Source organism: Pecten maximus, chromosome 5 (assembly GCF_902652985.1).
Source record: "Pecten maximus chromosome 5, xPecMax1.1, whole genome shotgun sequence".
Taxonomy (NCBI): domain Eukaryota; kingdom Metazoa; phylum Mollusca; class Bivalvia; order Pectinida; family Pectinidae; genus Pecten; species Pecten maximus.
Genome location: NC_047019.1, coordinates 30814745 through 30836246, shown reverse-complemented (window position 1 = coordinate 30836246; position 21502 = coordinate 30814745). Strand labels below are relative to the sequence as shown.

Genomic DNA, 21502 nt, shown 5'->3' with positions numbered 1-21502 from the left:
GCTGTGTTATCTTGGCGACTATAGAGATCAAGTTGTATACTGTAAATCACCTATATTTCGCGTGGGATTTATTTTCGCGTTAATTCGCGAGGAGTGTGAAACGCGAATTCAAATCCCTCGCGAATATTTATATAAGAATGACAAGAATAAGTGGCATCCATTTTGAACCTACTGTGATCTTTAGTTGGTGAACAGACATCATCGTTAAAGTAATAAAAGAATGATAAATTATATACTTTTATGAGATTGTAATTTTATGTCACAAAACACTATATATGAATAGGCATGAAAGCTTTATTTACAATGAAAACAAATCACTTCATTCTCCACATGGAAATATTGCCGACCTGTTAATGTCAATCGCAAATTTAAAGTCATTTTGAAATTAGAATTCACGAAATTATGTATTCGTGAATAAGTCGAATGAGGTGAGTTCGCAAAATTAAGTACTCGCGAAATATAAGTGATTTACAGTAGTCAACGTTTATCTTGTCTTCAGGAAGACAAAGTGTGACATTGGTAATAATGGGTTCACCCGAGATAATGCCAAGACGTCATGGAGTGGTGATTGACATGTCCAGAGATGACGTAAGAGCACTATGTCTAAGATAGAGTTGAAGTGGAACGTGGAGGAGGGATTTGTTGGTGTATGATGAACACCTTTGTTAGTGTATTCTATTAGAGGTTGTTCTAGCCACCGTGTTCATGTATTTCTGTTGTCATGCACGGTCCAAGTCATAAATGTGCATAAAATAAAGAAATAATAATATCACTGAGGATGTAACAATTACCCTAAATACACTGTAAATGATTCTTCCATCATAGAGTAAAACAGGTTAAAATAGGGCAGGACATAATCTTAAGATTTACATCACTTTATACACTGACTAATGTAATGGATATAAACAAAGGCAATGACTTTTGCAAAAATAGTTTTATCAAAATGTCTCTCAAGGGAACACAGATTTATGTCATGATTATAAATCCTGCCATGTTTCAAAGAAATCCGTTGAAAATGTAGATCTCTGAAGAAAACCGTGATCGTCAGTCATATGATCTCGGGTAAAGATTTGAGGTACATGTTTGTGATTCTCGGGAATCAGAGAAATGGGCTAATTGCACTTGGTGGCATGTGATGGGCCTCCTGTATATTATTCAGTGAGGTAGTCACCAACTACTACAAGAAAACCCCAACTCAAAATTACCTTGACTGTTCAAAGGTGATAAATCCAGCAAACAATCAAACAGACCTTCCCAAATAAAATGAATACTTTTTAACATGATTATATGATGGTATTCAACAAGTATATATTTTGCAAAAGATACATGAATTACAAGATCATAATATCTGGAGAAAACCCTACACACATACATTTGTATGCAATTTACCTTTCTCGGTGGTTACTTTTGTTTCATACAAGTAAATACAGTCACAAAACATTGAAAAATAACTTGAAAATATGTTTTTGATATTGTTTATTACAAGCAACAGGGTAAAAGAATGCTTTAAGTACAAGTGTAGTACAAAAATACAGTACAGAATTTTCAGAATCTGATGACACTATTACCATGTCAATATGTTTTGATCAACTCTAGTTCATCTCCAGCTTGTAACATTACCACAACACACAAATACATTTTTACTGTCTCTAGGTGTTGATAGCAATATTTTTAATCTCTTTATAAAAATGATCAAAAATGGTACTTTAAAATAATGATAAAAAAAAAATACTGTATAGAGTTTTTAAAATTTAGTAAAATTACCTCACAGTCCAAATGAGTTCCTTAACAATTTCAGCAATATGGATTTTTTCATATCCCAGCCATTACTGAACAATCACTTGCCAACATTTTTGTTTGCTTCCCATACTGCAGCAAAGTTGAGGATGTCCTCGGACTTGTAGCCACACAGAAATTGTATGGGGACATCAGCACTCTGGTGAAGTTCATAAAGAAAACCAAACCTAGACACATCATGTCTCTGATGACATAACAAAGGTTCTTCTGTAGTCAGGATCATACTCACACTCGGGAGATCTCCGTCCGTGTAAAACTTCACATATGCAAGGCCAAATGTGCCCAGTGATAACTTCTTACTTAGCTCGTACACAAAGTTGTCAGGGGTGATCTGTAGCCAGGATATGGTGGTACAGTGTTGACCACCATTGTGAAAAAAGACAGAGGACACAAATATGTCACCCAGTTTTACACTCACAGATTGTACTTTTATGTCATAATTTACCTTTTTCAAATCAGACAAATGTTCCAAATGAATTTGTCCAGGCAATTGAAATGATAAGATTTGCTTTATAAAGGTGTTTTTCTTTTTACAAACAAAAATGTATTGAAATTTTCCTTTAAAATAACAGGTATCTAAAATATCTACACATAAATCTGTTTCACATTCCTCAGGAAAATCCTTGTAAAGCTGAGGATCATCATCCGTATAAAGGTTTACTTTCCAGAAAATATTGTCTTTATTTTCTCTCCACACAATGTTAAAATACAGCTGATGATGGTGTTCAAACATGTTGAGGGCTGTTATCCAATAACCCTTATCAGTCAAATCTCTAATGTGTGTAATCAGCTCCCTATACAACACAAGTACACACACTATCTGTAACTTTGATTCAATTTTATAAAAGTTATCTCCCCTTACTTCAGTCAAGGATAGCATCACTGGATTCCACAGTGGAAGATCTGACACATGAGTCAGTGCAAATTTGACAAGGCCATCTAGATCCATATCCCGTGACCAAGAGTTGAGGAGGAGGACCCAGCTCAACCCTGATTTATGGTGGAGAAATGTTGTTGATGTGCCTTCCATAGCACCTGTGTGACCCCAACTATGACCCCCATCCTGAACATCCAGTCCAAAGCCATACCAATCGTTTCCATTTTCATAGGTAGGTCGCTGTACCATTCTTTTGAATGTATCTGGTCTCAATATAAAGATACTGGAACTGTTGAAGAAGTAAATAAAAAAATAAATAAAACAACATCACATACTCACATCACAAAGATTTTTAATTTCTAAATTCTCATTTTTAAGTCCTACTTTTTATATCATTCAAAATTACAAATTTTAAAAGCAATTGTATTCATTAAATCAGGAGAGCATTCCTTGTATGTATATTGACTATTGTCACTATTGAATAGATGCTGGTAATAGCCAATATTTTGGAGCTACATGTGTATATATATATAACTAAGAATACATTGAAGTAGTAGTACATACTCATTGCCAGTCAGTCTGTCGAACAGAGAGAGGAGGTGTCCTGCCGAGGACACCCAGCCCCCATAGGACCCTGTGTCCTCCATTGGGAAGGAGCCATACTGGGGGGTCACCAGCCCCTCCCCCGGGAAGACAGATGGGGCCATACTAGGTTCTCGGTTATTGTAATATTCAACCTGTGTAAAAATCAATAATGTTATAGACAGTAATTACAGGTTTAGTATGTAGTTAAGACATGTAATACATTATTGTCTGTCAAATGCTATGCTTTAGTGTGATCAGATTTTTAAACAGCAGTTCAATTACTATCTGCAGATAAATGCCGATCTTTGAAATAAGTTGACAGTGTCGAAACAGATAATGAAAATCAAAAGCATTATTTCTTATCATGAAAGGTATATTCTCTTTAAAACCCCAAACAGAATATTTATAACTTTATTAAAGACCAGATAGATTGTCTCTGTAAAACAATAGATATGTTGCATTTGCAAACCCAGTGTCATACATATTCTACATGTCTCTAAAACAGACACATTACACCTGCACAGTATTATATAATTATACAAATGTAAGTAGGATATCTCTTCAAAGACTCTGAAAGATCTAGATTACCTCTTGAAAGTCCTCTACCGACTTTTTTGCTGTACCAACATACATTGTGTTTCTGGTGACGTCCCCCAGACATTCATGCACCAGGTCCTCATATTTCATTCTAAGTTTCTTTTCTAGAGCTATTCCCAGCACCAGGTAGCCAAGATTAGAATAGGAGTGACGTTTACCTACAACATGTAGACAGAAGATATTAGGAATACTCAGTCCACTATGTATCTATGATGAGTTAGCTTACAGTTATTGTAACGGTACTACAGCGAATAGCTAATAGCGTATTAATTAAAGTTTTATGGACTGGTCATGTTTTTGTTTCAAACGTAAAGCAGATAATAACTGATATCAATATATATATATATATATATATATATAATATATAGTTAGTACTTACAAATCATAAACTAACATACGTAACCAAGATATGATTACAAGTACATTTGTATGTAATATATGGAAAGAATATCTGTAACATAATTCACAATTAACTAGATTTAGAAATTGTTTAAATAGGTGTTTCACAAAAACATCAGCTTGTAATGATGACGCATTGAAAGATTTTTTTATATTTCAGTTATTTCAGGTTTTTAACACCATAAAAATCACAAAACATGGACTGTTGGTAAGTTGTTTATTTTATGTTTTCAACCTATGTAAAAATCACAAAACGTGGACAAAGCCTTGGTGCTATTTCACCATTCTGCAGGGTCTTTATCTAAGGTAAAAATACTTTTTAAGAAATCAGATTGTACACACAGTAGCGGTACGTAGCACATGTATATCTTATATGCACATGTGTGTTGATTGTAGGTCACCATGACGGAGTTAACCGATTCATTAAATAAAAGTGTTCAGTGAGAAAATGTCTTTTTTTATTGCATTTTTGCAAGATATATAGAAATTTATCAAACTAATAAAATAAAACAAGAGGCCCAGAGGGCCTGTATCGCTCACCTGGATTTCATGAGATATGAAACAAGAATGATGATTAAGTATATTTGTCACTGGTATTGCTATGTCAATATATCATAGGCATTTTATATGGGTACGTAAGGATTTGATGTCAAAAAATGCATTAATCCATGAAATAAAATTAACTTTTGGCACAACCCCATAGGGATGCTACCACACAAATGTGAGTGATATCCATTGCTTAGTTTCAGAAAAGAAGTTGTTTAAACCAATTGACCCCTTTTGACCCCGCCTTCTGCACTCCAGGGGGAGTGAGGGTCAGTTCCTTCCTTTATAAAATTTTGAATCCCTACCCAAAAGGATGCTACCAGGCAAATATGAGCGATATCTCTTGCTTAGTTTCAAAGAAGAAGTTGTTCATATCAATTCAGCCAAATTAACCCCTCTTGGCCCTGCCCCTCAGCCTCACCATTTGTACAATTTTGAATGCCCACCCAATAGTGATGCTACCAGGCAAATATGAGCAATATCCATTGCTTGGTTTCAGAGAAGAAGTCGCTAATATCAATATAGCCCAATTGACCACATTTGGCCCTGCCCCTAAGGCCCCGGGGGGGGGGGGTCAGCTCCATCATTTGTACAATTTTTAATCCCCACCCCATAGTGATGCTACCAGGCAAATATGAGCGATATCCATCGCTTGGTTTCAGAGAAGAAGTCATTTATATTAAGAGAGCCAAATTGACCCCTTTTGGCCCCGCCCCTCAGACCCCTTGGGGGTCAGCCCCACCATTTGTACAGTTTTGAATCCCCACTCCATAGGGATGCTACCAGGTAAATATGAGTGATATCCATTGCTTAGTTTCAGAGCAGAAGTCGTTTATATCAATTCTGTAAAACTGACCCCTTTTGGCCCCGCCCCTGAGACCCCAGGGGGTCAGCCCCGTCATTTGTACAATTTCGAATTCCTTCCCCAAGGTGATGCTACCAGTAAAATATGAGAGATATCCATTGTTTGGTTCCAGAGAAGAAGTCAATTATATGAATATAGCCCGATAGACCACATTTGGCCCTGCCCCTCACGCCCTTGGGGGGTCAGTCCCATCATTTGTACAATTTTAAATCCCAACCCCATAGTGATGCTACCAGGCAAATATGAGTGACAGGCATTGCTCGGTTTCAGAGAAGAAGTTGTTTATATCAATATAGCCAAATTGACCACAATCGGCCCCACCCCTCAGGCCCCTGGGGGGTCAGCCCCATCATTTGTACAATTTTGAATCCCCACCCCATAATGATGCTACCAGGCAAATATGAGCGATAACCATAGCTTGGTTTCAGAGAAGAAGTTGTTTATATCAATATAGCCAGATTGACCACATTTGGCCCCGCCCCTCAGGCCTCTGGGGGGTCAGCCCCATCATTTGTACAATTTTGAATCCTCACCCCATAGTGATGCTACCAGGCAAATATGAGTGATAGCCATTGCTTGGTTTCAGAGAAGAAGTCGTTTATATATCAATAGTGCAAAAATGACCCCTTTTGGCCCCGCCCCAGAGGCCCCCAGGGGGTCAGCCCCATCATTTGTACAATTTTGAATCCCCACCCCATAATGATGCTACCAGGCAAATATGAGCGATAGTCATTGCTTGGTTTCAGAGAAGAAGTCGTTTATATCAATATAGCCAGATTGACCACATTTGGCCCCGCCCCTCAGGCCCCTGGGGGGTCAGCCCCATCATTTGTACAATTTTGAATCCCCACCCCATAATGATGCTACCAGGCAAATATGAGCGATAGCCATTGCTTGGTTTCAGAGAAGAAGTCGTTTATATCAATATAGCCAGATTGACCACATTTGGCCCCGCTCTTAGGCCCCTGGGGGGTCAGCCCCGTCATTTGTACAATTTTGAATCCCCACCCCATAGTGATGCTACCAGGCAAATATGAGTGATAGCCATTGCTTGGTTTCAGAGAAGAAGTCGTTTATATCAATAGCACAAAAATGACCACATTTGGCCCCGCCCCAGAGGCCCCCAGGGGGTCAGCCCCATCATTTGTACAATTTTAAATCCCCACCCCATAATGATGCTACCAGGCAAATATGAGCGATAGCCATTGCTTGGTTTCAGAGAAGAAGTCGTTTATATCAATATAGCCAGATTGACCACATTTGGCCCCGCCCCTCAGGCCCCTGGGGGGTCAGCCCCATCATTTGTACAATTTTGAATCCCCACCCCATAGTGATGCTACCAGGCAAATATGAGTGATAGCCATTGCTTGGCTTTAGAGAAGAAGTCGTTTATATCAATAGCGCAAAAATGACCACTTTTGGCCCCGCCCCAGAGGCCCCCAGGGGGTCAGCCCCATCATTTGTACAATTCTGAGTCCCCTACCCATAGGGATGCTTCTGACCAAATTTGGTCAAATTCTGATGTGTGGTTATGAAGAAGAAGTCAATTGTTGACGGACGGACGGACGACGGACGACAGACGGACGGACGGACGACGGACGACGGTCGCAACGGTATGGCATAAGCTCACCTTGGTCCTTCGGACCAGGTGAGCTAATAATATGCAGCGATGAGCAGTGAAAATACTAAGATTTTGTGGTGAAAATATAAGTTTTTTCGTTTTCGGCCTGACCCCCAGGACCCACCCATCCACGTTTTTTTCAGGGGAGGAACATTTTTTCATAGCCTTAAAAATGAACAAAAATTCAGCTCACGCCTACCGTGCTAGCATAATCACTTAATTAATGGACACCCCCCCTTTCAAAAATCCTGGATCTGCACCTGATCCCGATTGATCCTGCCTTGGAACCCCCTATCAGGGCACTGCCCTGCACCCACTGGGAAGCAGCCAGTCCTCTCGCCAAAAAAGAAATTCGGCTCACGCTCACATTATCAGCACCTGGTGATTCATGTTTTCCTATAAATGATATATCCTGATTTGCATAAACAACTTATTTTGTATTACATAAATTATCATGGGGATGTTGAAATGATAATTATTGGCTAACTTTGCGGAGATGGCATACGATTTGTTTAGTGCATACAATTTAAGATTAAAAAAATATGCCCCCCCCCCCCCCTTTTTGACAACTTCCTAAGCCACTGGTTTGGCTTGAACAGTCGCTGGTGGAAAGGCCATTGTCCGCTGGCAATCCACGGAAATCTCCGATGTACTTTATGACTAGTAGCATTTTAAATGATTTGCCTCTATTTCCCTTATTGGGCCCTCCTCCTCAGGCCCCACGGGGGTCACAGTCTCCATTTATGCAAAATCTGTTCCCCTTCCCCAAAGATGTTTCTGACCAAATTTGGTTCAAATCTATTCAGGACTTTTTGACAAGTAGTGATTTGAAGCAAATGTTGATGGAAGACGAACAACAGATGCTGCACCTTCCGGCCAGGTGAACCAATAATGACCAGAAATATGGAAACCTGCTGATTCGCAATGTTACACTGTTTAAACACATGTAACACACTAACAATTATCATAATTCTGACTGAACTCTGAATTAGTAAATATTGCAATTTAATAATGTATCATTTTAGGTAAAAAAGTAGATAGTTGATCCAATAAAATGTTACAAATTCAATAATTAACTACATTAGAAAATATTGATTTCTTATGAAAAACCTACTGCAACTGATTTTTGTGACATGACAGATTTACAATAGAATCATGATCATCAGTATTAAACAATGACCTGGCGAGAACTGAAGCTTGCGTGACATCATGTAATACAGCAGTGTTTCCTTGGCTGTAGGCTCATGTCCAGGACACACCTTTTCTAGATTCCAAAACACTGGATCCCCGACCCTGTCTCTATCCCAGCCGGATGAGTGCTGGAGGAGGTGTTCTACAGTAATCTTGGTCAATCGACGGTCACCCTTACTGGACGGCTTATAACCGGTAATACCTGTACATAAACAAGAGGCCCAATGGGTTTATATTGCTCATCTGTCTCTACAGCAACTTTGAAGTTAATCTAGGTCATTTCTGCAGATACTATGCTGATAATCACTTCTATCAAATATCAAGTTGGCTAGGTTTATTCAAGTCAATAAATTTTCCAGTCCTTCATTCCAGCATACATTTGGCCTTATATCAGGTCTCTTTGCTATCAAGGATATTTATTTGAACAAACTTGGTAGTCCTTCACCACAATATGCTAGAGGCAAAATATCAAGTCCCTGAGCCTCTTGGTTATTGAGAAGAAGTTGTTTAGAGTTCTTAACCTATTTGACCTATGTGACCTTGAATGTAGGTCAAGGTCATTCACTTCAACACACTTGGTAGCCGTTCACCCCATCATGCTACAGGCCCAATATCAAATCCCTGGGCCTCTTGGTTATTAAGCAGAAGTAGCATATTTTACCCTTGTGACCTGGAATGTAGATCAAGGTCATTCATTTAAGAATTTGGTAGCCCTTCACCCATGCTTGTTTCAGACTCAATATCAAGTCCCCAGGCCTTTTGGTTATTGGGAAGAAGTCTGTTGAAAATGTAGGCCAATATGACCCCCGTGACCTTGGAAGTAGGTCAAGGTCATTCATTTGAACAATCTTGGTAGAGCTTAGTCCAAGGAAGCTAAATGCAAAATATCAGTACCCTCACCCTTCTGGTTATCAAGAAGAAGTTGTTTCAATTAAAAGTTTATGGATGGCAGACGGCGAATGACAATGGATGATGCATGATGACTATGGGTTATCCTCACCTTTTGGGTCAGATGATCTAATAATGGATGCTTTTTAGAAACGCACACATCATTACAAGCTATATTTACCCTTCAATAATCCTAACACATGACCTCTGACTTAAAATGGCTATTGCCACAAAAATGAATCATCCAGGATGTAAGTATTTCCAAAATGTACAATTTCACCCAAGATCTAACATTTTCATCCTCTGAAATATACCGGAGGACTAACTTTTCATCCTCTGAAATGTAAAATCTTCACAGAGAAATGCTGGTAGAATTTATGGCATAGCTTGAACATGTTAGCAACAGTAATTTTACTTGTAAAACACTAAACCAAGATATAAAGTAAGAAAGACATACCTTTAGCTCCAAAAATTGTGTCATTCAGTGAGAGAAGACCACTCTGAAACAGTTTCATTGTAACAATGGCTGTGATTGGTTTACTGATACTGGCCAATCGGAATTTGGAATTGGACAAAACCAGTTTCCCAGGTCCTGCTGTACCATAGCCTGACAAACACAAAACAGTGACCACACTTAAAAACAAGAGGCCCATAGGGCTGTATCATTCACCTCACTGGATTTGACCAAATGTCAAAATAATGTTCATGTTCAATTTGTAAATATATGTATTTGATGATGTAAAACAATGATGATGTATATGATTGAAGGGTAGGGATCCCACGGTTTCAAAAATACAACCAAGAAACTAAGACCCTAGAGGTGGGGAAAGACCCCAGGGTTTTTTTTTTTTTTACATCATGATTGTCTTTATCTCCTTATGCCCAACAATGCTATATATGGTTATAGGGTTGGTATCTCAATGGTTTCAAAGATATATAAAACAAGAGGCCCATGGGCCTTAACAGTATCTCAATGGTTTCAAAGATATATAAAACAAGAGGCCCATGGGCCTTAACAGTCACCTGAGATTTGAAATATTTCAGTAAATTTAATTGACACTTTTTGGCTCGACCCATTAGTCTAAGGGATCAGTCAGGGCCAACATGTGCATACCATTAAGCAGTCATCCCAATAATGTTAACAAATTAAGAATGAATTCCAAAAGATATAAATCAAATGATAGTTTTATGAAACAGACTATACCTTATAACAGAATACCAAAGACTGTTGGAAACGGTTAAATATTCAGTCATAAAAATATTCCAGATGAAGATATCTAATCATTATGATTATTCCTGTAAACTTGTAAACCATGCCAGTTGTTCTTTTGACCAGAGAACGTGTGTTCCACCATTTATGTTCAAATGGAACTCATTTGTGTTCTATTTATAGACACAGGTGATTTCCCAGATCATATCAGACAGTGTTTTCTTTTCAAGACCTAATAATTGATTTACAATGTCTTTTACTAGCTTTTCTGTTCTGAACAACAGTTACTTAACAACATGAATTAAGTCTTTTACTTTATCTTCAAATAAGGATGGTAAGTTATTATTTTTATATGTGTTAAGTTTCGGGTGCACTTTGCACTGACATCTGTAGGAATGCTTCAGTAGACAAAATGTGGCGAAAACTTGTGTTCCAGTGTCTTAATTTGCTGAAGAAAATTGAACACATAAAGTAGCCAAACATTCCACATGAATTTTTTTAACACCATTTTGACACTCAAAGATTTTTTTTCTTGGGGAAAAAAAGGTAAGGATCTTATTAAGGCAGGCACCCTTTTTAGGTCATATATGGTAAGTCCATTTAAAATCATTAGCAAATTTGACCCATGTGACCTTGAATGACAGCAAGGTAATTCATTTGAACACTCTTGATAGCCCTTCATCCCAGCATGCTACAGACCAAATATCAGGTTTCGAGACCTCATGCTTACTGATCAAGATGTAATTTAGAAATTTTGGTATATGTATAATTTGATCCCTGTGACCATGAAGGAAGTTCAAGGTCATTCATCTGAATAAACTTGGTAGTCCTTCATCCCAGCATGCTACAGACCAATACTAGATCTCTGTACCAAAGATAATTGAGAAGAAATTGTTTAAAGGAAAAAAATAAAGCCAGATGGCAAAATTGATGGACAGAAGGCAGATTCCGCATCACGGCATAAGCTTATAAACAAGCGGACGATGGGCCAAAATGTCATCAACAAACACTTACAGCAGGGACACAACCATCAATCTAAATGGCTCAAATCAGCATTATTGCCATAAATCTTCGATTCACAGCCAGTTATGTTTCAGATCAAATTTGGATTTTATCCATTTTAGCTTAGGGAGAAGAAGCATCTTAAAGCAAAATTTCAGACAAGTTAACATTTTGGGGGCTCACCCCTCTGTCCCAAGGGGTCAAGCCAGCCTCATTTATATAAATTAAGATTGCCCTTTCCCTAATGATGTTCCAGACAAAATTTCGCCCTCTCCAAATGATGTTTCACTCCAAATTCGGTTGTAATCCAATCAATGATGAAGGAGAAGTAGGATTTTAGAGCAAAATCTCACCTAAGTTCCCATTGTGGGACCCCACTACTTGGGTCCCACGAGTCAGACCAGCCTTATTTATATAAAATATGATCGCCCTTGACAAATGATGTTTCACACCAAATTTGGTTGTAATCCACCCAAGTTACAGGGTTTTAAAGCAAAATTTCAGCAAAGTGTCTATTTTTGGGCCCCACCCCTCTGTTTCCAGGGGTCCGACCGGCCTCATTTTACATAACATAATTGCTCTCCCCCAATGATAATTAACACCAAATTTGATAGTAATTTGCTTTGTCATTGAGGAGGAGTAGTGTTTTGAAAGTAGTAGTCTAACAGGGGACGGTGGACAGCGCATGACGATGGATGGAGCACAATGGCTATAGGTCATCCTAACCCTTCTGGCCAGATGACCTAAAAAAAGGGCATCCATGAAAAAAAGGGTTTGATGTTTACCATTTTGAATTACTAATTGAACCTTCAATTTCAAGATTGTTCATTAAAGTCTCAGACTCCTGTCTTATAATAACAAAATGCTGTGAAAACTTTTTAGCATTTCATCCTGTCTAACTACCTTATATTTTACAATTGGATACCAGTATATTTTAATTTTATACACCAAATATTTCATGGACTTTTTAATTATTGGATGTTGCAAAGCACCTTATTGCTATTGTCTTGAATTAGAAATGGACAGCTAGAGCACTTATAAATGCTGTTTACTATTATCATTCATGGAAACCCGTCAACTTTCCTTACAATAAGATATCAATGTTAGAAAATTAAGAAAATTAATTGATTTACCTTGCATATATACAGGCTTTCCATGCAGAGTGATGGCCATGGAAGCTCCAGGAATACCATGCTCTCTCAGGAAACTGGTGATCACATTGTCAAACATTTCAAAATGTTGAGGAGTGTTTTCATTGGGAGAGATTTCTAAAAAGTAATTAAATAAAATGTAGAACTATTACTGCCAATAATTTAGGGTGAATTAAGATCATAAAACTTTTAATGGAGAAGATCTACATAGGCTTTTCCTGTTATTTTATTTCAGCATCGTATCTGTCATGTATTTTTACAATAACATTAATTGAATTTGCTACATGTACCTACAGGTAAGCAGAGCAAGAACAAAGGGGCCCTAGTATTTCTCACCTGTTTGGATTTGACCAAATGTTAAAATAATGTTAATTTTCAATTAAATTAATAACTTTACTTGTTGAATTTGAGCGATACTATATATTGTCATGGGGTGAGGATCTCACTGCTTTAAGGATATAACCCAGAAACAATGTCCAGACTCCCTTGGGGTGTGAAAAGAGCCCAGATAATTGTTTTTACAACATGATTGTGTTTGAAGAATTGTGTTTGAAGAAACTAAGTCCCTTGAGGTGGGGAAAGACCTCTGGGCCTATCTCTACAACAGGATTTTCACACTTCAGGCTCCTTTAGAGTTAGCCCAATCATTTGTATTAATTTGAATCCCAACCATCTAGGAATTTTAGCACTGAAATATAAATGCCATACATTGCTTAGTTCCAGCACAGGGCCACGTCACTATCGTATCATTTTGTAAACTCTTAATATGTCTACCCTACGACTCATAACCTGTATTAGATATTATGAGTCGTAGGGTAGACAAATTAAGAGTTTACAAAACGATACGATAGTGACGTGGCCCTGTGGTTCCAGAGAGGAAAATGTTAATATCAATGTTGCCAAATGGACCCCTTTTGGCCTCTGGGTGGATCAGCCCTTTCATTTGTATAAACTTGAATCCCAACTACATTCGTAGTAGACCACAGTAGGAAAGCCTGGCCATAGGTGATTTTTTAAGCAAATAACTCCTGTATCATGATATGCATAAACAAGAGGCCCAGAGGGCTTGCATTGCTCACCTGGATATTTCAGTAATCATGGCAAAAATATTTTAATTTAAGTTATATTACAATTTTTTTTTCTTTACCTTTTACACTGCATCTTCCATGGTAAAACATATATGAACTTAATCCAGTAATTCTTCAAGAAGGAGGAATTTAGAATATTTCTTATTATTTTTTTGTGCCCTCTCTCCAGCCCCAGGGGCCCATACCCTCTTTTGATACACTATTGGATCTTCTTTGCCCAATAATGCTTCAGACTAAATTTCATCAAAAAGTCAAATCAAAGTTCCATCAAACCTTGTTGATATTTACTTATCTGTTATCTGTTCGCAAGGTCAAATGATAATATCATTACAAAAGGTAATAACTCTCTAAGTTACTGGCAAATAATAGACTGCAAATTCTGTAACAGTCAATTAACCATGTACCAGCAAACAGGAGTAAACTGCACAAATTTTCAAATATCCTGTACACACTAAAATCTGATATGTTCCATAGAAATGGATTGATTTATATGTCAAACATTACCATCAGAGATACTGTGCCTGGTATAAAGGATTTTTTTTTATCTCCCAAAACTTGATACCTATAGGCTAGATCTTTAACAGGGCAGGTGCAAATTAATTTAAACTGTCATCATGAATTAGACTCTTGAGACTACTTTAGTCTAATTCCTGGTTTTTCTTTCAAAAGGTATATCTTAAACATGAAATTGTATACACCCCTGTACAGTAATTGTATACCGCTGAGATATCGATCTGTACAACAGCCAGTAATTCAATGCACTACAAGTACATGTATTTCTTTTCTCAGTAAGTTTTTGAACATCTTGATGTAGACTTTCTTAACTTTCATTTCCAGGATCACATTGAGCTCCTTAATTTGTTTTACTGACATTTTATTATTGATCTCATATACACAAGTAGTAATAACGACAGTACAGACAAGTAAATTGTCGAATTTTCAAGGCAATCTGCCCCTTTATCAAGACACAGGTAAATTGCAAACCATCAAATATAGATATAGAACATGGAACAGTTACACAAGTTAAGTAGATACACAATGAACAATATCATTATGAATGTGATAATGATCCCTTCGGGCAATAATTAATTTCCTGAATGCCTATTATAATAAGTCAGAAAACATCTACAATGTATGTAGTATCAGACGCGTAGCCAGGCGTACTAGCGTTACCCAGGGTTCCACATCATTTTGTTAAGATGATATTTTTTGTTTTCATCTAATTATTTTCAAGAATTTATTCTTTTGATAATATCATATCATTCCCTCTACACTACCATACTGCATCACATAATTTGATTTCGTAATTTCATTGTTAACAGCTGAACACATCCTCAGCCCTGTCTGTCATCTTACAAGAGAAATTAGTTGACTCCTGATAACGTCAAAAGTGTATCATACTTTTATCAAACAAACGTGCAGATGACAATGTATGGGAGATCGATGCCATATCTAATAAGGCTGTCGATTTGGCAGGAAAGAAATACTTCGTTCTGTCCGAGAGGAGCTGATGTATCGAGCAATTGTGCCAGTAACAACCATTTCTTGGTATCGGAAGAGAAATCTGTATCTGCCATTTATGGACCATTAAGTCATAGAATTGGCCGATAGGTTAGCCTTGAATCTTCATAGATTAACTGCGCAATTTCATTTACCTACAAACTTTCCTGACATGAACGATGGACAGCTGTCTCATTATGTACTCATCATTCGGTGATGACATACCGACCACTGCCAATGTACAATTTAATACAGAAGTTCAGCGATGGAAGACCAGATGACAAAAGGTTGCCAGGTCAGAGAAAACAGCAACAGTCGCTGTAACACCAGTTGGAATCTAATCTGTATCAGAACGTCTCAGGGTATCTAGATATTCTCCAATGTATGCCTATTACATCTGTGACTGTGGAACGCCCCTTCAGCATCATGCGTCGGCTTAAGACATACCTAAGATCAACCGTTGACAGGGAATGAATGTCCTCTCTGGCATAGTTACATGAGTATTGCGACTACTCTGTATGTAATTGAAGGAGCAAATGTAGCAGTCATTTCAATGTTTCTTAAAATATATGATTAAATTTCTCAATTATATCCCTCAGAATAGCTCTAATATCACTTCTGTGCATCTAGAAATATAACAAAAAACCCATAGGCCTTAACGGTCATCTGATAAACACTTACAGCAGGGACACACCCCTCAATCTTGCATCATTACCATAAATTATCTATACCCAGCCAGTTATATTTCAGATCAAATCTGGTTTTTATCCATTTTGGCTTAAAGGAGGAGCTGCATCTTAAAGCAAAATTTCAGCCAAGTTCCCACTTTTGGGGCATGCCCCTCTGTCCCAATTGGTGGGACAAGCCTCATTTAGGGATTTCTCCAACGATGTTTCATACTAAATATTGTTGTAATTATCAATTAAGGCATTAATGAGTAGTAGCATTTTAAAGCAATATTTAATCTAAGAACTCCTTTTGGGCTCATCACCTTTCTTCCCCCAGGGGTCAGACCTGTCTCATTTACATGTATATAAATTATGATTGCTGTTCCATTAACTTAAGGGAACAGCAATCATAATTTATATAATTTAAGTTAAGATGTTTCAAATCAAATTTGGATGTAATCAATAAAGGCATTAAGAAGGAATACGATTTTAAAGCAAAAGCCTCACGTGCCCCACAAGCCACATTTATATAAATTGTAATTGCCATCCCCTTATAATGTTTCAAACCAAATTTGAATGTAATCCACCCAAGGGTTAAAGAGGAGTAGGGTTTTAAAGCAATAATTCACCAAAGTTCCCCCTTCGGGGCCCCACCACTGTAGCCTCAGTGGTCAGACCTGCCTCATTTATATAAAATATGATTGCACTCCCCAAATGATTTTTCACACCAAATTTGGATGAAATCCAAACAAGGGTTAAAGAGAAGGATTTTTAAGCAAAAATTCACCAAAGTTCCCCTTTTTGGCCCCGGCCCCTCGGGCTCCAGGGGTCACACTACCTAATTTATATAAAATATAACTGCCTGCCCCAAAGGATGTTTTAAACCAAATTTGATTGTCATCCACCAAAAGGTTAACATGGAGTAGGGTTTTAAAGCAAAAATTCACAAAAGTTCCCCTTTCTGGGCCCCACCCCTCCGGCCCGAGGGATCACATAAGCCTCAATTATATAAATTATTAATGCCTTCCCCCAATGTTTCACACCGAAAATCTTAAAGTAAAAATTCACCAAAGTTTCCCATTTTGGCCCCTAGGGGTCACATTACCGTCATTTATATAAAATAAGATTATACCCTCCCTAAACAATGTTTCACACCAAATTTGGTTGTCATCAACCCAAGCCCAAGGCTTAAGGAGGAGTAGAGTTTTGAAGCAAAAATTAACAACAGTTCCCCTTTTGGGGCCCCGCCCCTCAGGCCCCAGGGGTCAGACCAGCCTCATTTATACAAAATATGATTGCTCTCCCCAATGATGCTTCACACCAAAATTGGTTGTCATCCACCCTAGGATTAAGGAGGAGTAGGGTTTGAAGCAAACATTCACCGAAGTTCCCCTTTTGGGGCCCAACCCCTCGGGCCCCTGGGGTCACACCAGCCTTATTTACATTAAATATTACCACCCTCCCCCAATGATATTTCACACTAAATTTGATTGCAATCCACCCAAGGGTTAAGGAGGAGTAGGATTTTATAGCAAAAATTCACCAAAGTTCCCTGTTTGGGGCCTCGCCCCTCTGTCCCAAGGGGTCACACCAGCCTCATTTATATAAGATTTGATTGCCCTCCCCCAAAGATGTTTCACACCAAATTTAGCTGTAATCCACCCAAGGGTTAAGATGAAGTAGTTTTGAAATAAAAAGTCTTACGCACGGCTGATGACGACAGACGGAACACGATGGCTATAGGTCATCCCGACCCTTTGGGTCAGATGACCTAAAAAAACCTGGGGAGCCCTCGTTCCCCTTTTATGAGAGGCAGAAAAGCCTATCCTTCCGGGCTTCCACTTTCATTTAGGTCTGGCTACGGGTCTGATTTACATGAGTCAAACTAAAATGTTTACTTTTTTTTAATTGTTGAATATTTCATTACGAATGCATGTAAATCATGGATGCAATCTAAATGAAAAAAATACGAATGCATGTAAATCATGGATGCAATCTAAATAAAAAATCTAAGCATACACACCAAGCTTGACACTGTAGTTATGGTCTTTCGCAAGATGACCATCCATTCTCAGCATCTTAGATCTGTTATCTGTTTACAATCTTCTGTTCTGTATATGGACCTGCAACAATTACATCAATTTTTCTCTCTCAATTTGTTGTTGTGCATTCTTTGTTTTAGATTTGCAAATTAATGCTAAGGCAGCAGGATAGTGTTTCGATCGTGAGTTTTCTCGGTGTCTTACTAAGGGTATAATGCATTCTATACAGTGAGAAATTCTTATGTGTTCTATATGTAATCTGAAAACTCTGCATGTTTGGAAGTTTGTGAGCATAAACACTTTTAAAGATTCACAGCAGAAATAAGCTTCATTTTGAAACCAATTGGTCTTGGGCTGTTCCGAGATCCCTGCTTTATTTTCTTTAATGTCCCACGCCCTCTAAACAGTAATCATGAAATTTCATTAAGAAAATCGCGAAAATAAAAGTAGGAAAATGTGATCCTGAAACTTCAACAATATGATGATAATACTGCTAGCCTAATACACCATTTTAGAGCTTGAAAAGTATGGTCCAGAAACTCTGCTAGGATTTGATGATTATACACCATTTGTCGAGAGATTCTGCAGGGAACTGGGCGGCCCTAGACCCCGTATTGTTTCCTGCTAGTCATATAATTATTATAATTGCCTTCACACTTTCTGTGTACATACACAAACAAGCCACAGGTCAGTTGTCCTGATTGATAAGGACCAGATATGATTGACAATATAAAGTAGGCACTGCATGGATGCCATGCAACCCAATGGCTAGTCCGAATTTTCTGACGATCTTACTACGTAGACACAAGGCAGCTTGAAAGGCGATATTAACATCAGAACCCTTCGGATTACCCAATGGCTTGACGTGATATGGAGGTAGAATTTTTTGAGAGGTGGGAGGTCTTCGTTGGAGAAAGCTTTGAATATCGTGAGTCCCCAGCGAGGACGCGAGAGGTGCCATCTAGTCTCTAGGCCTATATATACTGTTAGACTTACCGTGAATTTTGGGTAACACGACTCTGGTAGATCTACCTAGGGCCAGTAGGAGACCCGTTACTCGCGATCGAGAGTCGTCTCCCTACTTCACTAAAGCCTTACAAATAAATATTAGCTTCCCAAAACTCTAGTAACAGTATCGAGAGCAGTATTTAATTTATTAGTATACGTCTCTGGTTATAGGTAAAGCCTTGGATAGATATGGGTGAGTGGAAGTTTGTGTATGCTGAAAATTTATGAGAAACATACGCATGTCTCTATGATTTTACCCATTTCCACCATAACAAATAACAGTCGGAGCACCTCGTCATTTTCTCAGAAACGTTCGCAGACGGAGGCGAGGTGTTCCGATTGAGCAAAATAACAGCGCCACTAAGCGTGAAATAGCAGAACAATGTCCAACAATTCTTTATGAACATTCGGATCTATCTAGTTTGATCAATCACATATTTTCAGATGAAATATCAAAAGCCGTATGTAATTTGAAAAATAACAAATCCCCTGGTCTGGATGGAATCCCCAATGAAATAATAAAAGCAGGGATTAACCACATGAACCCAGCCATAGAAAAAACTATTTAATCTTGTTCTTTCATCTGGGTACTATCCAACCAAATTGTCATCTTCATACATACATAACCCCGATATTCAAGTCCCAAGACCCAGTAAAACCCAGAAAATTACAGGGGAATTGCTATAAGCCCAACCCTTGGGAAACTGTTTGATACCATCCTAAACAACAGACTTAACAATTTCCGTAAATCCGATAAAATCATTCATCCATCCCAAATTGGATTCTCAAAGAAGTCAAGGACATCAGACCACATCTTTGTCCTGAAAACCCTCATTGACAAATATACAAACATACCAAAAGGCAAACTCTATGCCTGTTTCGTTGATTTCAAGAAGGCCTTTGACAGGGTTATCCATTCTGGCATAAAACATAAAATCATAAGTCTTGATATCAACGGTAAAATTTACGACATTATAAAGAGCATGTACCAGAAAAAACTATTTATGTGTTAAAGTAAACAGTCGTATAACAGAACCATTCCACTCTAACATTGGAGTAAGACAGTGTGATGTCCTTAGTCCAAACTTATTCAAATTGTTTACAATGCCATACCTGATTTATTATCAAATACCCCTGACCATTTAAGTAGCAATGACCGCCGAATATTGACTATTTAATGTACGCAGATGACATATATATAGTTATCCTATCCAATACCTTTAAAGGCCTACAGAAAAGATGATTAAAACTGGAAGAATTTTGCGAACAATGGTGCTTGGATGTTAATATATCAAAAACTAATTTAATAATATTTAACAAGACCGGTAATTTTTTTTTCTAGACAATTTTTCATTTAACGGTTCATTTATTGAATGTGTGAAAATTATAAATATCTTGGCAACACATTCACCCCCAGTGGTCTTTTTTCAGAGGCACATAATGAGTTGTTAAAAAAAACTACGAAGGCCATGGTGCCCATACTAGGCCTATCTACAAAAATACATGTCATCCTCAAGCCCTAGTATACATACATTGTTACACCTTTATGACCATACAATCAAGCCGATTCTCTTGTATGGGTGTGAAATCTGGGGGATGTTCAAAACAAATTCTTCTGCGTGTAACAAAGTAGATAACATTATTGGTGACAATGAATATATATGGAAAGACAAAACCAGAGATATCGCATATAAAATACCTGAAATACATATCGAGAGTAAAGAAAACAACAAGTAATATTGCAGTTATGTCAGAAACTGGTCGCTTTCCCCTCTATTTCACTATAATTTCATCCATGATTAGTTAATATAAAAGGCTTGATGAGCTCACAGAGGGTCTGCTGTATGATGCAAATACCTGTAATAGACAGTTACACAATAACCATACAAACATGATATTCCTCTGTTGATTATTTATTAAATCAGCTTAATGTACCGAAAACTACATTATCGGTTATGAAGCTAAAATGCCATGTTCAAAACAATTTTCGAAAAGTTTTTTACTTGCATGGCATGTCACAAAAAAAAAAAAAATGATAATAATAACATAGAGTCCAAAAGTGGCAAACTTGATACCTACTTTAACATTAAAAACTGTTTTAAAATGGAACCTTACCTGAAAATAAAAGACTTCAGACATACACTTGTAGACAGGCATTATGTAAACTAAGGATTTCGGCACATTGCCTAAGGGTTGAAACAGGGCGGCATACAAAGCCCTTATTGGAAAGATCGGAGCGAATTTGTGTATACTGCTCTTCAAATCTAGTTGAAGATGAAAGTCATTTTCTCACCAACTGTCTACTTTATGATGAACTTAGAAAAGATATCCAATCTTACTTGCTTTACCGAATAATTCTAAATTTATATGGCTGGTCACAAATGAAGACGAAACTATTTTAACAAATGTTGCCAAGTATATATCAATGCCTTTGAAAAAAAGGAGTAAATTTAAAGAATACACTTTT

General features: G+C 37.7%; 1 protein-coding gene across 3 annotated transcripts; it reads right to left on the bottom strand.

The window, feature by feature from the left end:
• Nucleotides 1-1463: 1463 nt before the first annotated feature.
• LOC117327774 lies at nucleotides 1464-19359 on the bottom strand. Of its 3 annotated transcripts, none has more exons than XM_033884944.1 (8): nucleotides 19293-19359; nucleotides 18009-18108; nucleotides 12712-12846; nucleotides 9824-9973; nucleotides 8468-8680; nucleotides 3848-4014; nucleotides 3239-3411; nucleotides 1464-2963 (listed from the first exon to the last, which is right to left on the bottom strand). In XM_033884944.1, exons 2-8 carry the CDS (start codon nucleotides 18061-18063, stop codon nucleotides 1838-1840), a joined length of 2019 nt encoding a protein of 672 aa, XP_033740835.1. In that variant the 5' UTR covers nucleotides 18064-18108; nucleotides 19293-19359; the 3' UTR covers nucleotides 1464-1837. The 3 variants fall into 3 exon arrangements, with proteins under 3 accessions (XP_033740835.1, XP_033740833.1, XP_033740834.1); XM_033884942.1 differs by having other exon boundaries at nucleotides 19273-19357; XM_033884943.1 differs by lacking the exon at nucleotides 19293-19359 and adding an exon at nucleotides 19024-19106.
• Between the last annotated feature and the right edge of the window lie 2143 nt (nucleotides 19360-21502).